Source organism: Odocoileus virginianus, chromosome 16, assembly GCF_023699985.2.
Source record: "Odocoileus virginianus isolate 20LAN1187 ecotype Illinois chromosome 16, Ovbor_1.2, whole genome shotgun sequence".
NCBI classification, from domain to species: domain Eukaryota; kingdom Metazoa; phylum Chordata; class Mammalia; order Artiodactyla; family Cervidae; genus Odocoileus; species Odocoileus virginianus.
This window is the reverse complement of record NC_069689.1, coordinates 39,500,027-39,515,922: the sequence shown is the minus strand read 5'-3', so window position 1 is coordinate 39,515,922 and position 15,896 is coordinate 39,500,027. Positions and strand designations below refer to the sequence as shown.

The following is a 15,896-nucleotide window of genomic DNA, read 5'->3' as shown; positions in this document are numbered from 1 at the left end:
ACTGTAGCCACTCATGTGGGCAGTTGACTCCCCTATTTCCACAGGGAGAAAATTTCTTCCCCTTCCCCTATTTCTTCCCCTGCCCCCTAATTTCTGGGAAGAGCACCTAAACTTGGGCAAGGATAGGTGGGCTGGGTATAGAAATGACACTGGGATGTCCTGAGGCACAAATTCACTCCATGCACATGGGAAGAGCATGGCAAGATGGACAGAAAACATCCCCTCTGCTTCATACGACCCTCAGGCCAGGACAAGATACAACGCCAACTGGGGAACCACTCGTGGCTCCAGAGATCTACAGCAAAGGAAACCAATCACGGGAGAGGCCAACTGTTTGATGATCCATGAACCTGTGAACCTGCCACCATAGTCCGTCCCCACACTCACTCCAACTGAACCTGAAGGCAACCCAGAATTCAGGGAACTTGACTGACTTGCCGATCCAGCCACCTGCCCATCCATCCATGGGTTCCACCACTTGAGGTACATTTCACACTCTTCAAGCTTTGCTCTCCCCTGGCAACTGCCCACCTGAGGACAATGTGCAGGTCCCTCCTGTTGACTCAGGACTTTCATCCTTGGAAATGCCGTAATGCACCTGCAAGGCTCACCCTCCCAACACTAGTGCCCACTCACATACCAACCAAAGAAACAATCAGATGAGGGGTCATCAGCTTGGCCCAAATTCTGGACACTCTGCCCAATGATCTCCTCTGACTATCAGAAGAAAACTATGCAGCATCCCATCCCCCAGAAGAATATGACATAGAAACTTGGCCGAAATCATGACTCCTTTCCTGACCATGAGTAAAAACACTTTCAGGCAAAGGCAGTGTGGCTAACAAACTCAATGGCAGTCCAGATGCTCTCAAAAGGCTTCCACTTCTCTGCTACCAATAGAATCATACATGCCAAGAGACAAAAGCCTTGGCTAGCCTCATGCAACCACAGATGACTCGTGGTCCCTAGCCATATCCTGAAGTTGGGAGGTGAGGACATCTTCCTCATGGCTCACCTCTGTACCACAAGGCTATCACCCTCAGCTTGCACACTGTGGCTGCTGATGCCCCAGGGAGCAAATACAATGTGACCCTGGCTCTTCAATCCTACTGGAAATCACGTGCTGGACCTCAGTTCCGATGAGGAGACGGTAGGGATGGCTCACTCATTTTGTTCAGATTTCCAAGGAATGCATTTGTAAGAGTCATCATCGATCCAAGCACGTGTGCCCAGGAACTGCATAAGCAGTCGCCACCTCTATCCCAGGAAGGCCAGTGAGTTCAATCAGGTCAGCATTTGGGACTGCACAGATTGCAGCCAGGAGGCAGGAACTGCAGCCAAACCTTGGGCCCTGGGATTTTGCATACCCTAGGGAAACCCCAGAAGGTGAGAGTGCAGATCCCATGCCCAGATCACTGGGGCCAAACCACTAGGTTTCCTCGAATAAGGACCACTTACCTCCATGGGTATTCCATCTGTACGCCCAAGGGCTGCATGCCCAATGGCCCCAGGGGGCTCATGCTCCTTGTCTCACCAGGCTGGGATTCATGGAATATGTGATGGGTTCCCTGCTGACAATGGTCTTCCATCCTGGGCAACTCAATCTGGCTTGAGGTGAGAAAACACATACATGCATGAGGAAGAGCAACAGGTATACAGGGGAAAGGGGCAAGGCCTCCAGTAGAGCTGCCCTCATTCTTGAATCTACTATTCAACTGCTGCACCTCAGCCTGGTGTGTCAGAAGCCAAATATGAATGCATTCACACCTCCAGAGTCAAGGGGCCATCAGGACAAATAGCACCAATCTGCCAACTGCCTGGTCTCAGGCCCTGCAATTACTCTTCTTTTGCCATTTCCACTGAAAGCTTAAGGATGTCCCCCAAGAACCCTGGAGACACCCTGAGGGGAACAGAGCCCCCTTGGCCTAATAGCCACTGCCCTTCCAGGGAAACATATCCACTCTTGGCACCTATTCTGCTCACAATGGACTTGCCAGCACAGGGAAGGATAAAAGGTACCTGAGGGCTTCCATGATAATAAGCCCCTTTTCTGACAAGTTGCATATCCACAAAAAAAAAGGCTCTTTCAGCCCTGCAACAAAGAGGTCCCAATGGACACCTGCACTCAGCCTGGTTGACACATGAAGGTGCAGGATTCCGAGCCAACAGCCATGCTAGAAGAACTTCCTTGAAAAGCACAAAGAGCTACAGGCCATTGCAGACATTCTGAAGGGCAGAGATGCTGGGGCTCCACCCTTTACAGCAACTGGGCCACTTGTATGCTGACTTTCTCTTTGTAAGGCAGCAACATCAATGCCATAAACCTGGACACAACATGAGACTCAGGTTGTCCATGACCATCCGGACACCATCAGCCATGCCATGACAGAATCCAGCAAAGAGGCATGATGAATGAATCCACATCACACCTCTGGCCAGAGGCCAGGAACACAGGAGAGCACAGCCTCCCTGCACCAAATGACAAAATGAGCCCCTGCAGGCCTCCCTGCGGGCCAAATGACAAAATGGGCCCCACACCAGACAGCCTCTCCTGCCCTTACAAATGCCCACTCATTTGGGCCGCCATCTCCCCTGTTTTCCACAGGATCCTGGTCCCTGATTTCTGGGAAGAGCCCCTAAACTCAGGAAAGGATAGGTGGGCTGGATTTACAAATGACAGTGGGATATCCTAAGGCACAACTTCACGCCAAACACAAGGGGAGAATGAGGTGGGATGGACAGAAATATCCTATCTTCCTCATACTTGATACCCTGGCCAGGACAAGATATGACATCAGACTGGAAACCACTCCCAGCTCCAGAGGTCTGCCTCAAAGGACCTCTCATGGGAGAGGCCAACTCTTGGATGGTCTGTGAACCTATGAACCTGCCACCGTGGTGCTTCCCCACATTCACTCCAACCTTAACTGAAGGTAATACCGACTTCAGGGAACCTAACTGAGTCACTGATCCATTCACTTACCCATCCACCCATGGGTTCCACCACCATTCGAGGTATATTTTACACTCTCCAAGCTTTGCTCTGCCCCAGCATCTCCACCCGCACCCCCTCAGGGCCATGTGCAGATCCTTCTGATCAACACAGGATTTCCATCCTCAGAAATGCTCTAAGGCATCTTCCAGGCTCAGTCTCCCAACACCAGTGCTCATTCAGACAACAACCAAAGAAACGGTCAGAAGAAGGGCCATCTGCTTGGCCTACCTGCTGGATGCTCTGACCATTGATATCCTCTGAATATCAGGAGAATATCTGTGGCATGCCTTCCTGGAGAAAAAAATGACACTGAAGCCAGCTGAGGCCAAGACTGCCGTATGGATCATGAATGAAAAGTCTTGGCTTTTCTCCAGAGCACCAGGCGACAAGCAGCAGGGGGGTCAGTGAGACTCAACGGCAGGTCAGAGGCTCAGATGCTTCAGATGGCTTCAATTACCTCTGACAACTGCACACACATCATAACAGAGGACAGCATCCCAGGCTAGATTACTGAAGCCAGAGACAAACTGAAGTCCTTTATAAGGGCCACCAAAAGAAAGACGACAGCCAAATGAAGGGGACCCAGGTACTGCATGCATGTGTGTGACCAAGTCTAAGCTGGCCCTAACTGGTAACTAGCCCCAACCCTAGCTTCATGGGAGGCATCGTGCTAGAGCTCAATGTCGATGAGGAGATGGTAGTGAGTTCTCACTCATTTAATTCAGATTTTCCAAGGAATGCATATTAAAGTTGTCATCATTGATCCAAGCATGTGCTGCTTCGCTGCATACCTCAGCAGGGTAGGCAGGGCTGCTCCAAGAAGGAGCCAATGATCTGGGAATCCTCCAGGAGCTGGGAGAATTCAGAGCCCCCAGGCTTCTTGGCAAAAGGAAAAGTCCATTCACACTTACAGGTTCTCAAGCAATCCCAGGAAACCCTAAATCCAAGACACAATTTGGTGCAGGGGAAGGCATACCATCCTTAGTGATCCAAAAAACAGAAACTGCAAGCTGTTCCTGCAACACTTCTCATAGGACTCTCTTGCACCTTCATTCATAGAATCGTAGGCAGGGATTCTTCTAAGTGACAGTCATACCTGGCAACTTCTCCTGACAAGTTAAAGGAAAGCACAAGCATGCTTCAAATGTGTACCCGGGTTCTCAATGAACAATATCGGTGTCCATGGTTCCCTGGGGGAAAGCCTGCATCTGCTTCTGAACTGCCTCGACCCCTCATGTATGACTGATACCTATCTATAGCACAAAGGTAGGAAATTATCTTAAAGTTCCTATCGGTGTCTGTCTGACTGAGTATGTGTGCATGGCAGGGGATTTGATGTGGGTCTGAGTGTGTGTGTTCCAGTGTACCAAGAAGAATGTGCCTCAAGACTCTGGGTGTGCCTCTGAAACTCCTTCTGGTTGTCTCCAGGACTCAGGGTCCCACTGCAAAGGCCTTGGTGTCTTAACACGCATGTCTTCACCACAGAGCCCTGACCTCCTGCTGTCCAACAAAATGGCAGATGACACCTGCCACTGTCCACAAGCCCCATGAAAAATTTCATCCTGAGGAGCTGTTGAAATAGGGCATGGGCTCGTGATCTCTGTGACCCATACCCTATCACCATGAACATGAACCTGACTGCCCAAGGTCACCTTGCAGAGCAACTGTGTGAATGCCATGTACCATGAGACATGTCAGCTAAAACTACAGCTCAAGTGTCCATGGTCACAAGACCCACCTCCTCCTGGATCAAGGAAACTTTCCCCAAGAAGGTCAAAAGTATTGGGAACATGATCCTGGGGCAGATATGGCCCACCATTCCCTAAAAGGCAAAATAATTCAGGGCATGAGCCACTTCCTGCCCAGTGAGTCTAATCACTCTCCAGACTTCGCCAGAAAGTGCAAGATGGGATCTGGTCTTCCTCAGGTACCAGGATTCAGGGGTCACTCCCACAGAAACTGGGCCCCTTTGCCGGCCAGATAATGCTCAGATCCATAGCCTCCAGGGCCCTGGGAACCACCACACCCAGGAAAATCTCCTAAAATAAAGTGATTCCTGCGAATTGAACTCCTCCATCCACCCCCAGTGTGACTCACCCACATCAGAAGCCACCATGTCTTCTGCTCACAAAGGGATATTTAGCACTCAGAAGACCAACAGGAAGAAGGTGGTCTTTGATTACGGTGACACCATGCCATTCTGCCCAGCATCCCTTCTCTGCTACACAAAATAATCAAGTGTTCACAGAACATCAAGGCTTCTTCCAGGAAGACTTGAGAAGAAATTCCAGGGAAAGACCTTTGTTATGTGAAGTTTCCCAGAACAGTGCCAGGGAAGTAAGTCACTTGCTACATCATGGAGGAAGCCTTGGTATGCCAACCAAAGATGAATCTCTAAAAACCACAGGACTCCAAGGTTGAATACTTCTCTGCCACAGTGGTGAACAACTGGGTGCCATCTGGGCAGTCCAGCTGATCCCATCTTTAGGAATTTATACACCTTGCAAATTTCAGGCCAAAAGGAAAACCAGACATGTGCAAAGATCTCATTTCTGCCCACACTAGCTGGCTGTGAGGCCTCAGTAAGTGGAATTCTTCAAGGCACCAAAGATACGCTTTGTGAGTCCTTCTGGAAGCGGGCCACCAAGGCCACAAAGGTCACCTATCACCAAGCCTGCCAGGCACCAAAATGCCCTCTCCTCTGTACCCAGCCAAGGGCAGCTCCAAAAGGACCACAGTATGGCACAATGAAAACACAACAACAGTGCCTGCAGCCTCAGTGGACAGACCATCCCAGGAAATCACACTGCACTTTTCCTCACCTGCACAACCATTCTGCTCTAGGCCTCTGGCCAACCTGAAGGAGGAATGCAGGCTGGGACCACTGCACAGTCCATGGCAGCCTCCAAGACACAAGCACGTGACAGAAGATGCAACACAGGAACTGCCAAGGACAGAAATGAGGTCTACTGCCTTTCAACCCTGCCACCATTTGACTAGGTCCCTGCAAACAATACAGCCCACAGGGCACTCAGAAATCCCACCAACCCAAAGGGCCTCAACAGCTAGGACCTCAGATCTGACCTGAGGCTCCAGTAAGAAACTATAGAATCTTCCTCACTTTGGCTTCCACATCAGCACAGCCCCAACTAGTGCACTTGCAGCAAGAACCGGGACAAAACGCATACTGTCAAGCCAAGGGCTCAATAGGCCTAGGCCAGGATCTACTCTGACTCCTAGCATCACAGGTGAGGCTAGACGTCTCCCGTGAACTTCAGTGGCATTGATCTCAGATCTTGCACTCCAGGAAAACTGCATGAACATCTTACACAGCCCACACTCAGAAGGGAGCCTTGCAAACGGTGATGATCCTGGTGCTCTATGCATATATGTGACACAGTAAAAGCAGCCTTTACTGCTAATGAAAACACACTTAGCCCCAGGAGAGGCAACATGCTGGAACTCACTGTCGGTGGGGAAACAGTATTGAATTCTGACTCATTTTGTTCAGATGGTTTTTAGAGATTCATCTTTGGTTGGCATATGAGAGTGTTGTCATAGATATGAGCACACACTGGCTTGCTGCCCACCTCAGAAGGGCAGGTAGGGCCAGTCTCAGGAGGAGCCAGTGACCTGTGAGTCTTTCCAACAGCCAGGGGAATTCAGAGCCCTAAGGCTTCTCTGCAGAATGGTCCTTCCATACATACAACTATTCAGGCAGTCCCAGGAAACCCTAAATCATGAAACATCTTGTGGTAAGAGAAGGGTGCCATCCTCAGTGATCCAAAAAGCAGTGGCAGGAACCTGGGCCCGTCAGCTTCTTGCCAGACTCCCTTGCACCTCGAGGTCCTGTCTCACATGCATGGCTCCTTGTCTTGGGTGGCAGATAGTCATACCTGAGAACGTCTCCTGACAAGTGGAGAGAAAGCAAAGGAACACTTCAGATGTGTGCCCGAATTCTCACTGAACAATGTTGATGCCCATGGTTCCCTAGGGAAGGCCTTTATCTGCTTAGCCAAATGTATTGATTCCCTACCTAGGACTGGATAAATATGTGAGCGTGAGTGCAGCAAAAGAATTCAAATCATGAGCCTCTTCCTGCCCAATGAGTCCAATCACTCTCCAGGGATCCAATGGTAAGTGAAAGACAAGAGGTGCTCATCCTCAGGTACCAACATCCAGGTGTCACTCCCACAGAAACGGGGCCCCTTGCCCAGCCAGAATAGGTTAAGATCCACAGAGTGCAGGCCACTGGGTACTGACCAGACTCTATGGGAAAAACTCCCATAATGCAGGGTTTGGTCCAAATTGAACATTTCTGCCCCAAATAGCGACTCACCCACATCAGAAGCCTCCAGGGGCTCTGCTCACACAGAGACAACCAGCACCGAACAACAGGAAAAAGTGGGCTTTGACTAGGGTGACATCACACCATTCTGCCTGGCACCTCGTGTCCGCCATGCAAGATCACCAAGTGCTCACAGATTACTAAGGTGGCTTCCAGGAAGACATCAGAAGACCTGCCAGGGGAAGACCTTGGATGTACCAGGTTTCCTGCCATAGTGCCAGGGGAGCCTCTGCCAGGGGAGCTTCTGGCGCTTATATTGAGGTAGGCTTGGTAAGCCAACAAGTGACCAATCTCTACCACAAAAACAGGGCTTCAAGGTTCATAACACTGCTAGGGGAGTGAACACCTGGGTGGATCGGAGCTGACTAGCTGGCCCCAAATTTTAAGAAACCACACACCTTCAAATTCCAGGACGAGGGGCCAAATGTGGGCCAAGGGGCATGCATGCACACCACATTACCACCCACAGGGTGGTAGACGCGGTTAGTGCAAGTTTTCAAGGTACCAAAGATACGAATGAAGAGTCCCTTTTCTGGCATTGGACAACCAAGGCCAAAAAGGTCACTAACACTGAACCTCCCAGGCACAAGCAATGCCCTCTCCTCTGTACCGAGTAGAGGGCAGTTCCAAAAGGACCACATTATGTAACACTGAAAACACAACAACAGTGGCTGCAACCTCAGTGGAGAGATTGTCCAAGAAGTCACACTGCACATTTCCTCACCTGCAAACCATTCTGATCTAGGCCTCTGGACAAACAACAGAAGGAATGAAGGCCTGGGACCACTTCAAAGTCGATGGTGGCCTCCAAGATTCAAGCATGCGACAGGAGTTGAAATCAGGAACTGCAAAGGGCAGAAATGAGGCCTATTAACTTTCGCAACTGCCACCGTTCCCCTAGGTCTCTGCAAACACTGCAACCCATAGGGAACTCAAATATCTCACTAACCCAAAAGCCGCAAAAGCAAGGGCACAGATCTGACCTGGGGCTCCAATCAGAGACCACAGAAGCTTCCCTGTGTAAAAATTGACATCATGAGACCCACAATTAGCACACTTGCAGCAGGAACCAGGACAAAATGCACCGATCTGAGCAAAGAGCTCACTGTCCAATGTCAGGATCTACTGGGACACCCACCACCACTGGACAAGCCGGATACCTCTTCTGCTCCTCCGTGCCCTTCACCATGGACCTCGCGTTCCAAGAGCTGCTCGAACATCTGTACACGTCCAACCCTCAGATGGGAGCCTCCCAAGTGGTGTTGACCTGGCTCCTCCATGCATGTGTGTGACACAATCAGAGAAGCCCTCTTGATAACCAGTCCCACCCTTAACCCCAAGGGAGGCAACGTGCTGGACCTCAGTTTCGATGAGGAGACGGTAGTGAGTTCTCACTCATTTTGTTCAGATTTTCCAAGGAATGCATGAGAGGGTGTCGTCATCGATCCAAGCACGTGCTGGCTCGCCCCCTACGTCCACAGGGCAGGCCGCGCCGCTCCCAGGAGGAGCCAGTGATCTGGAAGTCCTCCAGCAGCCGGGGGATCTCAGAGCCCCCAGGCGTCTCAGCAAGAGGAACGGTCCCTCCATACGGACAGCCACTCAGGCAGCAGTGCCAGGAAAGGTGAAGTTCATGACACGTCTTGTGGCAGGAGAAGCCGTACCGTGCTCGGTGATCCAAAAAGAACTGGCAGCAACCTGGGGCACCACACTTCTTGCCGGACTGCCTTGCACCTCGAGCCCCTGCCTCATGGGCGGGGCTTCGTCTCCTGGGTGATGGACAGCCATACCTGGCAACTTCACCTGACAAGGGGACAGAAAGCACAGGAACACTTGAGATGTGCACTTGGTCTCTCACTGAGTAACACCGAGGAAAATATTTCACTGGGGGAAGGCCTGTATGTGAACGCAACTACAACCATCCCTTACAGACAGCTGGTTACCTACCTTTCAAAAGAGTGCAGCAAATCAGGCTCAAGTGCATGTGTGTGACTTTCTGACTCAGCATGCATGGGTGGTAGGGGATTCTATTTGGAGTTGAGTGCCTGTGTTCCAGTGTACCAACAAGAATGCACTCTCGGCAATTTGGGTGTGTGTCTAGAAATACGTTCGGGTGTCCAAGTCTCAGAGCCTGCATGGAGACGCCCTGCGGTTTGAACACGCATGTCGTCTTCATGGAGCCCTGACCTCCTGTCTTTCCACGAAATGGGGGAGGACACCTGGCATCTTCCTTCGGCCCCATGCAAAATTTCTTTGAGCGGCTCTTGCATAGGCTCTAGGCTCCCAGTCTCCATGACCCATGATCTCTGACCAAAGCACAGAGACCTGAACGCCCAAGGTCACCTTGCCGAGTGTCTGTGTGAATGCCCCGTACCCTGAGACTGTAGCTACTACTACAGCTCAGGGGTCCTTGTCACAAGGTCCACCTCCACCCTAACCAGAAAATGTTCCCAGAGAACTGCACAGTAAGGTGAACTTGGCACTAGGGCAGATACGGCTCACCGCACCCTCGACTAGGAAAAGAATTCAAGGCATGCATCTCTTCCTGCCAGTCAGTCCAATCATTGGGCGGCCTCTGACAGAAAGTGAGGATGGGACCTGGACTGCCTCAGGTACCAGGATCCAAGGGTCACTCCCGCAGAAACGGGACCCCTGTCCTGGCCAGACCATCCTCACCTCCACACCCTGTAGGGACCGGGCTACTGACGACACCCTAGAGAAAGCTCCCATAATGCAGGCCGTGGTCCAGATTGAACTCCTCCTGCCGCAAGAGTTACTCACCCACATCTGAAGCCTCCAAGGCCTCGGCACACACAGGCACAATCAGCAAGCAGGAAGATCCAGAGGATGAAGGTGGGCAAACTGACCCAGTGCACACAGATCACTAAGCATGCTTTCCTGAAGACATCAGAAGACCTGCCAGGGGAAGACCTTGGATGTCACAGGTCTCTGCCACAGTGCCATGGGAGCTGCTGGCTCCGATATTGAGGCAGCGTGGGTATGCCAACCAATGACCAATCTCTACCAGAACCACGGGCCTCCAAGATTGATGCTTCATTGCCGGGGGGGGAGGGGGCGAACACATTGGTGCTATCAGGGCCGGCTGACTGGCCGCAACCTTAGAGAACATAGCTAATTCCAGGTCCACGGTCAAATGGATGCCAAGAGGCATTTGTGCACACCACATAACAACGCACAGGCCTGGTTGCTTGGCCTCTGTTACTGCAAATCTTCAAGGCACCAAAGATCCCCTTGGAGAGTCCCTCTACTGGTTGCAGGCCACCAAGGACACAAAGGTCACCTATCATCGAGCCTCCAAAGCACCAGCAATGCCCTCTGCTCTCTACCCAGCTGAGGGCACCTTCCAAAGGACCACAGTATGTATCAGTGAAAACAGAACGACAGTGCCTGAAGCCTCAGCAGACATAACATCCCAGGAAATCACACTGCACTTTTCCTCACCTGCACAACCATTCTCCTCTGGGCCTCTGGCCAACCTGCAGGAGAAATGCAGGCCTGTGACCACAACACAGTCCATGGCGACCTCCAAGACTCAAGCATGGGACAGGAGTTGCAATTCAGGAACTGCCAAGGGCAGAAATGAGGCCTAATAACTTTCACAACTTGCACCGTTCCCCTAGGTCTCTGCAGCCACTGCAGCCCACAGGGTACTCAGCAATCTCACCAACCCAAAGGGCCGCAATGGTGAGGGCCTCAGATCTCACCTGGGGCTCCAATCAGAGACCACAGAAGCTTCCTTGTGTCACAATCGACATCAAGACACCCCCAATTAGCACACTTGCAGCAGGAACCAGGACAAAATGCACCGATCTGAGCAAAGAGCTCACTGTCCAATGTCAGGATCTACTGGGACACCCACCACCACTGGACAAGCCGGATACCTCTTCTGCTCCTCCGTGCCCTTCACCATGGACCTCGCGTTCCAAGAGCTGCTCGAACATCTGTACACGTCCAACCCTCAGATGGGAGCCTCCCAAGTGGTGTTGACCTGGCTCCTCCATGCATGTGTGTGACACAATCAGAGAAGCCCTCTTGATAACCAGTCCCACCCTTAACCCCAAGGGAGGCAACGTGCTGGACCTCAGTTTCGATGAGGAGACGGTAGTGAGTTCTCACTCATTTTGTTCAGATTTTCCAAGGAATGCATGAGAGGGTGTCGTCATCGATCCAAGCACGTGCTGGCTCGCCCCCTACGTCCACAGGGCAGGCCGCGCCGCTCCCAGGAGGAGCCAGTGATCTGGAAGTCCTCCAGCAGCCGGGGGATCTCAGAGCCCCCAGGCGTCTCAGCAAGAGGAACGGTCCCTCCATACGGACAGCCACTCAGGCAGCAGTGCCAGGAAAGGTGAAGTTCATGACACGTCTTGTGGCAGGAGAAGCCGTACCGTGCTCGGTGATCCAAAAAGAACTGGCAGCAACCTGGGGCACCACACTTCTTGCCGGACTGCCTTGCACCTCGAGCCCCTGCCTCATGGGCGGGGCTTCGTCTCCTGGGTGATGGACAGCCATACCTGGCAACTTCACCTGACAAGGGGACAGAAAGCACAGGAACACTTGAGATGTGCACTTGGTCTCTCACTGAGTAACACCGAGGAAAATATTTCACTGGGGGAAGGCCTGTATGTGAACGCAACTACAACCATCCCTTACAGACAGCTGGTTACCTACCTTTCAAAAGAGTGCAGCAAATCAGGCTCAAGTGCATGTGTGTGACTTTCTGACTCAGCATGCATGGGTGGTAGGGGATTCTATTTGGAGTTGAGTGCCTGTGTTCCAGTGTACCAACAAGAATGCACTCTCGGCAATTTGGGTGTGTGTCTAGAAATACGTTCGGGTGTCCAAGTCTCAGAGCCTGCATGGAGACGCCCTGCGGTTTGAACACGCATGTCGTCTTCATGGAGCCCTGACCTCCTGTCTTTCCACGAAATGGGGGAGGACACCTGGCATCTTCCTTCGGCCCCATGCAAAATTTCTTTGAGCGGCTCTTGCATAGGCTCTAGGCTCCCAGTCTCCATGACCCATGATCTCTGACCAAAGGCACAGAGACCTGAACGCCCAAGGTCACCTTGCCGAGTGTCTGTGTGAATGCCCCGTACCCTGAGACTGTAGCTACTACTACAGCTCAGGGGTCCTTGTCACAAGGTCCACCTCCACCCTAACCAGAAAATGTTCCCAGAGAACTGCACAGTAAGGTGAACTTGGCACTAGGGCAGATACGGCTCACCGCACCCTCGACTAGGAAAAGAATTCAAGGCATGCATCTCTTCCTGCCAGTCAGTCCAATCATTGGGCGGCCTCTGACAGAAAGTGAGGATGGGACCTGGACTGCCTCAGGTACCAGGATCCAAGGGTCACTCCCGCAGAAACGGGAACCCCTGTCCTGGCCAGACCATCCTCACCTCCACACCCTGTAGGGACCGGGCTACTGACGACACCCTAGAGAAAGCTCCCATAATGCAGGCCGTGGTCCAGATTGAACTCCTCCTGCCGCAAGAGTTACTCACCCACATCTGAAGCCTCCAAGGCCTCGGCACACACAGGCACAATCAGCAAGCAGGAAGATCCAGAGGATGAAGGTGGGCAAACTGACCCAGTGCACACAGATCACTAAGCATGCTTTCCTGAAGACATCAGAAGACCTGCCAGGGGAAGACCTTGGATGTCACAGGTCTCTGCCACAGTGCCATGGGAGCTGCTGGCTCCGATATTGAGGCAGCGTGGGTATGCCAACCAATGACCAATCTCTACCAGAACCACGGGCCTCCAAGATTGATGCTTCATTGCCGGGGGGGGAGGGGGCGAACACATTGGTGCTATCAGGGCCGGCTGACTGGCCGCAACCTTAGAGAACATAGCTAATTCCAGGTCCACGGTCAAATGGATGCCAAGAGGCATTTGTGCACACCACATAACAACGCACAGGCCTGGTTGCTTGGCCTCTGTTACTGCAAATCTTCAAGGCACCAAAGATCCCCTTGGAGAGTCCCTCTACTGGTTGCAGGCCACCAAGGACACAAAGGTCACCTATCATCGAGCCTCCAAAGCACCAGCAATGCCCTCTGCTCTCTACCCAGCTGAGGGCACCTTCCAAAGGACCACAGTATGTATCAGTGAAAACAGAACGACAGTGCCTGAAGCCTCAGCAGACATAACATCCCAGGAAATCACACTGCACTTTTCCTCACCTGCACAACCATTCTCCTCTGGGCCTCTGGCCAACCTGCAGGAGAAATGCAGGCCTGTGACCACAACACAGTCCATGGCGACCTCCAAGACTCAAGCATGGGACAGGAGTTGCAATTCAGGAACTGCCAAGGGCAGAAATGAGGCCTAATAACTTTCACAACTTGCACCGTTCCCCTAGGTCTCTGCAGCCACTGCAGCCCACAGGGTACTCAGCAATCTCACCAACCCAAAGGGCCGCAATGGTGAGGGCCTCAGATCTCACCTGGGGCTCCAATCAGAGACCACAGAAGCTTCCTTGTGTCACAATCGACATCAAGACACCCCCAATTAGCACACTTGCAGCAGGAACCAGGACAAAATGCACCGATCTGAGCAAAGAGCTCACTGTCCAATGTCAGGATCTACTGGGACACCCACCACCACTGGACAAGCCGGATACCTCTTCTGCTCCTCCGTGCCCTTCACCATGGACCTCGCGTTCCAAGAGCTGCTCGAACATCTGTACACGTCCAACCCTCAGATGGGAGCCTCCCAAGTGGTGTTGACCTGGCTCCTCCATGCATGTGTGTGACACAATCAGAGAAGCCCTCTTGATAACCAGTCCCACCCTTAACCCCAAGGGAGGCAACGTGCTGGACCTCAGTTTCGATGAGGAGACGGTAGTGAGTTCTCACTCATTTTGTTCAGATTTTCCAAGGAATGCATGAGAGGGTGTCGTCATCGATCCAAGCACGTGCTGGCTCGCCCCCTACGTCCACAGGGCAGGCCGCGCCGCTCCCAGGAGGAGCCAGTGATCTGGAAGTCCTCCAGCAGCCGGGGGATCTCAGAGCCCCCAGGCGTCTCAGCAAGAGGAACGGTCCCTCCATACGGACAGCCACTCAGGCAGCAGTGCCAGGAAAGGTGAAGTTCATGACACGTCTTGTGGCAGGAGAAGCCGTACCGTGCTCGGTGATCCAAAAAGAACTGGCAGCAACCTGGGGCACCACACTTCTTGCCGGACTGCCTTGCACCTCGAGCCCCTGCCTCATGGGCGGGGCTTCGTCTCCTGGGTGATGGACAGCCATACCTGGCAACTTCACCTGACAAGGGGACAGAAAGCACAGGAACACTTGAGATGTGCACTTGGTCTCTCACTGAGTAACACCGAGGAAAATATTTCACTGGGGGAAGGCCTGTATGTGAACGCAACTACAACCATCCCTTACAGACAGCTGGTTACCTACCTTTCAAAAGAGTGCAGCAAATCAGGCTCAAGTGCATGTGTGTGACTTTCTGACTCAGCATGCATGGGTGGTAGGGGATTCTATTTGGAGTTGAGTGCCTGTGTTCCAGTGTACCAACAAGAATGCACTCTCGGCAATTTGGGTGTGTGTCTAGAAATACGTTCGGGTGTCCAAGTCTCAGAGCCTGCATGGAGACGCCCTGCGGTTTGAACACGCATGTCGTCTTCATGGAGCCCTGACCTCCTGTCTTTCCACGAAATGGGGGAGGACACCTGGCATCTTCCTTCGGCCCCATGCAAAATTTCTTTGAGCGGCTCTTGCATAGGCTCTAGGCTCCCAGTCTCCATGACCCATGATCTCTGACCAAAGCACAGAGACCTGAACGCCCAAGGTCACCTTGCCGAGTGTCTGTGTGAATGCCCCGTACCCTGAGACTGTAGCTACTACTACAGCTCAGGGGTCCTTGTCACAAGGTCCACCTCCACCCTAACCAGAAAATGTTCCCAGAGAACTGCACAGTAAGGTGAACTTGGCACTAGGGCAGATACGGCTCACCGCACCCTCGACTAGGAAAAGAATTCAAGGCATGCATCTCTTCCTGCCAGTCAGTCCAATCATTGGGCGGCCTCTGACAGAAGTGAGGATGGGACCTGGACTGCCTCAGGTACCAGGATCCAAGGGTCACTCCGCAGAAACGGGACCCCTGTCCTGGCCAGACCATCCTCACCTCCACACCCTGTAGGGACCCGGCTACTGACACACCCTAGAGAAAGCTCCCATAATGCAGGCCGTGGTCCAGATTGAACTCCTCCTGCCCGCAAGAGTTACTACCCACATCTGAAGCCTCCAAGGCCTCGGCACACACAGGCACAATCAGCAAGCAGGAAGATCCAGAGGATGAAGGTGGGCAAACTGACCCAGTGCACACAGATCACTAAGCATGCTTTCTGAAGACATCAGAAGACCTGCCAGGGGAAGACCTTGGATGTCACAGTCTCTGCCACAGTGCCATGGGAGCTGCTGGCTCCGATATTGAAAGGGAGCGTGGGTATGCCAACCAATGACCCAATTCCCACCAAAACCCCGGGCCTCCAAGTTGATGCTTCTTTTCGGGGGGGGGGGGGGTGCA

General features: G+C 52.5%; 1 protein-coding gene and 5 non-coding genes across 55 annotated transcripts in view; all 6 read right to left on the bottom strand.

Annotated features, from left to right (window-relative positions):
• The window catches only part of LOC110123122 (uncharacterized), a 265,818-nt gene extending 250,091 nt beyond the window's left edge, over window positions 1–15,727 (bottom strand). For 11 of the 50 annotated variants that reach the window (XR_011491864.1, XR_011491870.1, XR_011491863.1 and 8 more), the window contains exons 1-8: window positions 15,599–15,720; window positions 14,485–14,623; window positions 11,744–11,882; window positions 8,293–9,143; window positions 8,068–8,188; window positions 6,800–6,904; window positions 3,972–4,104; window positions 1,459–1,608 (exon numbers count right to left, since the gene is read on the bottom strand). Coding sequence is in view for 4 of the 50 variants with exons in the window: in XM_070478109.1 (XP_070334210.1) it covers window positions 8,782–9,143; window positions 11,744–11,882; window positions 13,984–14,103 (621 nt within the window). In the remaining 46 variants the exon portion in view is untranslated. The other 39 variants (XM_070478079.1, XM_070478087.1, XM_070478086.1 and 36 more) reach the window with 29 other exon arrangements.
• On the bottom strand, window positions 1,126–1,217 carry LOC139038803 (small nucleolar RNA SNORD116). Its single transcript, XR_011491946.1, has one exon. It is a non-coding gene; the product is annotated as a small nucleolar RNA SNORD116 (small nucleolar RNA).
• On the bottom strand, window positions 3,668–3,761 carry LOC139038808 (small nucleolar RNA SNORD116). Its single transcript, XR_011491951.1, has one exon. It is a non-coding gene; the product is annotated as a small nucleolar RNA SNORD116 (small nucleolar RNA).
• LOC139038806 (small nucleolar RNA SNORD116) lies at window positions 8,699–8,791 on the bottom strand. The gene has a single exon (XR_011491949.1). It is a non-coding gene; the product is annotated as a small nucleolar RNA SNORD116 (small nucleolar RNA).
• LOC139038805 (small nucleolar RNA SNORD116) lies at window positions 11,438–11,530 on the bottom strand. The gene has a single exon (XR_011491948.1). It is a non-coding gene; the product is annotated as a small nucleolar RNA SNORD116 (small nucleolar RNA).
• Window positions 14,179–14,271, bottom strand: LOC139038804 (small nucleolar RNA SNORD116). The gene has a single exon (XR_011491947.1). It is a non-coding gene; the product is annotated as a small nucleolar RNA SNORD116 (small nucleolar RNA).
• Window positions 15,728–15,896: the final 169 nt, after the last annotated feature.